Source organism: Pavona decussata, unplaced genomic scaffold, assembly GCF_977016875.1.
Source record: "Pavona decussata unplaced genomic scaffold, jaPavDecu1.1 SCAFFOLD_6, whole genome shotgun sequence".
NCBI lineage: Eukaryota > Metazoa > Cnidaria > Anthozoa > Scleractinia > Agariciidae > Pavona > Pavona decussata.
The window spans coordinates 5,807,041-5,810,573 of NW_028145430.1; the positions used below are offsets into that span (position 1 = coordinate 5,807,041).

The window sequence follows — 3,533 nt, forward strand, 5'->3', positions numbered from 1 at the left end:
AACGCAAGCAAGAATCGAAAATCCCCGGCTTTGGGGGTGTCACACGCGATATTGGCCCCAGGACTGCATTGGGTTAAAGTTGAAAGGGTTAGCAGTGTAAGATCCATTGAATGCTTCTGTATCCATTAATCCCAGTACTATGTTTGCTTCTTCTGACTTCCTTGTCGGCTCATGGTGTGTCTGGGGCATGCAAAGGCTTATGAATTGTACTAAAAATATATACTGGTTTGTTGTTGTACCAGGATACAGCAAGCATCCTACCACAGGTTCTCCAGGAACTAGAACCTTGTGCTGGTTTAGGTTTTTGGGGAAAAACAAGTTCCTTTGGGAAACCTCTGGTGTTTCCTTTGAAAGTTCCCGGGCTGTTAATTCCTTTTTGCAGTAACTTCTGAGCTAGAGTGGGGCTGGTATAGAAATTAACAGTGACAACTATATATCCTTCTCATTTCCTTGAACAACTCTGGTGCCTAACCCAACTTCTGGCGTTCTTTGCTCGACATTCTTCTCAGTGTAGATTTGTTGCTGCAAAACATAACCATTGGTTGCATCAGCCATTGCCCACACCTTTATTCCAAACCTCTTGGGCTTGTTGGCGACAAACTGCCTGAATCCAACACGACCTAGGTAAGGAATCATCTGCTCGTCAATGGCCAGCCATTGATTGCCAGTCCACTCAGCAGCATACCTCGGCAAAAGCTGATCTAAGAAACACTTAACCTTATAAAGCTTTAGGCTGCGCTGGAGGTTGACCAGGAGCTACTTGCTGGGGTTGACTTTCAACCTCCTCATCACAAAATTTTAGGTAATACAATATTGCTATGAACCTGTCACGGTTCATATGTTGATTTCAATCAGCAATTTAAAAAAGGCTATACTTTCTCTGCCAATATAAATGGATCTCAGGTAGTTTTAAGATGCCCATAGCTACACAAATTCCAAAGACGGTTTTCATTTCATTGATGTTTTCTATTGCGCTTCACTTGGTTTTATGTTTTTCAGGATTTGAACGCCTTTTTACAAGGGCATTTTCTTGTTATATTTTTGATGAAATCCAAAAGGTTATCATCCCAAAACAGCTGAAACAATGTTAAAATTGTACTCTCACCTCCCCAGACTCGAACAGGGCCAGGCCTTACATGGAAAGGTGGAATTTCATTATCAACAGCTCCTTGGCCCAAAACCAATTGAGCGGGTTGACTTCCTGGCTGTTGTGTTTTCTGCGTGACAGTTCTTACACCTGTTCTGTGCGAGCTTCACTGGCTACCAATTCAATATTGTATTATTTTCAAGATTCTGCTTTTCGTGTATAAATCACTGAATGGGACATCGCCTAGCTACTTAGCTCAGAAACTGCGTTTTCGTTCTTATACTAGATCATTGAGGTCTGTTGGTGATGAACTCTTGATGCAACCTAGATCATTAACCAAGACCAATGGAGATAGAGCATTCGCTGTTCACGCACCAAGAGAATGGAACTTAATACCCTATGAAATTCAGAAGTCCAACACCATCTCGAGCCTAAAAAGATCGCTTAAGACGTACTTGTTTACTAAATTCAGCAGTAACAGATCATTGTTTCTGTAGATTTGTATATATTGGGTTCGTTTTAAATTTTTAATCATTGTTAATATAATAGGAGATGGTTGTAAATTTATAAATATTTATCAATGATGATGTTTACATGACTGTAAAGCGCCTTGAACATAGGATAAGAGCACTACAGAAATAAAGTTATTATTATTATTATTCATGGATGCCTGCTAGCCCTTGGCTGAACTTCAACCAATTCGTCACTCTCTACCTCTGATTCGTGGTCTTCATTATCAACAATGGCCTGTCTCACATTAGCAACATCATGCTCATCAACAAATACGATATTTGGGGCTACATTGTTTTACATATGATCCCCATTATTCAAATCCTGGTTGTTGTTTACATTTTGTCTTATGGCGTCCATTTCCACATCTGACGATAATTTACCAAAAAGTCTTCCAGAGCGGTCATTAGGGTAACCATAAACATTGTTGTCATCTTCTTCACCTTCTTCTGATTCAGAGTCATCAAAACTGCTATATTCTTCGTCATATTCTTGCCAAACTTCAGCTAATACTTCTTCACGTGCAATATGATACGCCATCTTTAAATGTCGTATGATCACAGACTAAGAATATTTTAAAAAATTGGCTAAAACATCAACAATTCCTTCGAGATCTTGGTTCCAAACGGTGTTGGTAGACATTCTGATATGTTTACATGACTTATATAGTGCTCATTTGTTCCAAACCTCGTTTTTACAGGGGAAAATTAACCTGGGTCTAAAATTATGTCATAGGAGCTCTGTAGGAAATGAGTTAAGATGCGTTTGAGGGTCTCCTATGATACATTTGAGTTTGTTCTGGCCGAAATAAAAACGACATCGTCAGACAACCTACTGAAATGAAACCCCATCCCACACCTCCTGTCACCCAGTTGGCAATGTGCCTTTATCAACTTGCTCATGCGTGTACGTTCTTGACAGTTAGAGATCTGTTTGGACTGGCAGCTCCAACCGCTTACTGTATTTTTCAGGACGTTTTCAAAGCCCTGGTGAAAAATTTGCATGAGAGATTTGTTTTCCTTCCAAGAACCTCGAAAGAGTGGAGCCAGGAACTGCAAGGTTTTCTTGAAAATTGGGAGTTCCCCTGCGTTGGCGCATGGGACAACTTTCACATGTATGTGTCTACTACGCTGAAAAATTTCTACAGTTACAGAAAGAGATACTATGTATCTAATAAAGGCCTCGATGGATATAACAAGAGATTTCTGTGGGCTGCTGATGATGTCTTCGGGGTCGTGGTGAGATTCCATTGACAACCGTAGGAGACTCCCGACCCATTCTTGGCTACTGAAGCCGTACAAAGAAGGAACAAGAGTTCCACAGCAGAGATACTGCTCTGCAAGAGTTGTTTCTGAACATGCCTATGGCATGCTTAAAGGGTGCTGGAGGATGTTGTATAAGAAGAATCAATGTGAGTTAGATAACATTCAACTTATAATTATGGCCTGCAAAAGATGACAAAATAACTCATAATGTTTACATTTGCACTTTCTTAGACTAATCTGAACCTCTGTGGCTCTGTCAATTCCCGGTGTGCGACAAATGCAGACTGCAGACTTGCAGACTTGCAGACCTGCAGACTTGCAGACCTGCAGACCTGCAGACCTGCAGACTTGCAGACTTGCAGACTTGCAGACCTGCAGACTTGCAGACTTGCAGACTTGCAGACTCAACATACTGGCCTTTCCCAATTCATTTTAAAAATAGTATTATGTAACCTCGGCCATTCCATATCATGCGCTGTCCGCTTGGTACGCTTTGATACTTGGCTACTTTCACGGTCGTAGTTCAGGAATTAAATTCGTACATGCACCAGTTTTGAGACATCGTTGTCAAACTATATAGAAAACAGCATAATAAGGTTAAGTTCTGGAAAAAATACAATTTTAGTGATTATTTTACATTCTAGAATATCAGGATCGGGTAAAAGCTCCGA

The 3,533-nt window shown here is 40.6% G+C and overlaps 1 protein-coding gene across 1 annotated transcript; it reads right to left on the reverse strand.

Moving 5' to 3' along the window:
- Positions 1-483: 483 nt before the first annotated feature.
- On the reverse strand, positions 484-3,120 carry LOC146489399 (uncharacterized). Its single transcript, XM_085108848.1, has one exon. It carries the CDS (start codon positions 2,135-2,137, stop codon positions 1,895-1,897), a length of 243 nt encoding a protein of 80 aa, XP_084964974.1. The 5' UTR covers positions 2,138-3,120; the 3' UTR covers positions 484-1,894.
- Positions 3,121-3,533: the final 413 nt, after the last annotated feature.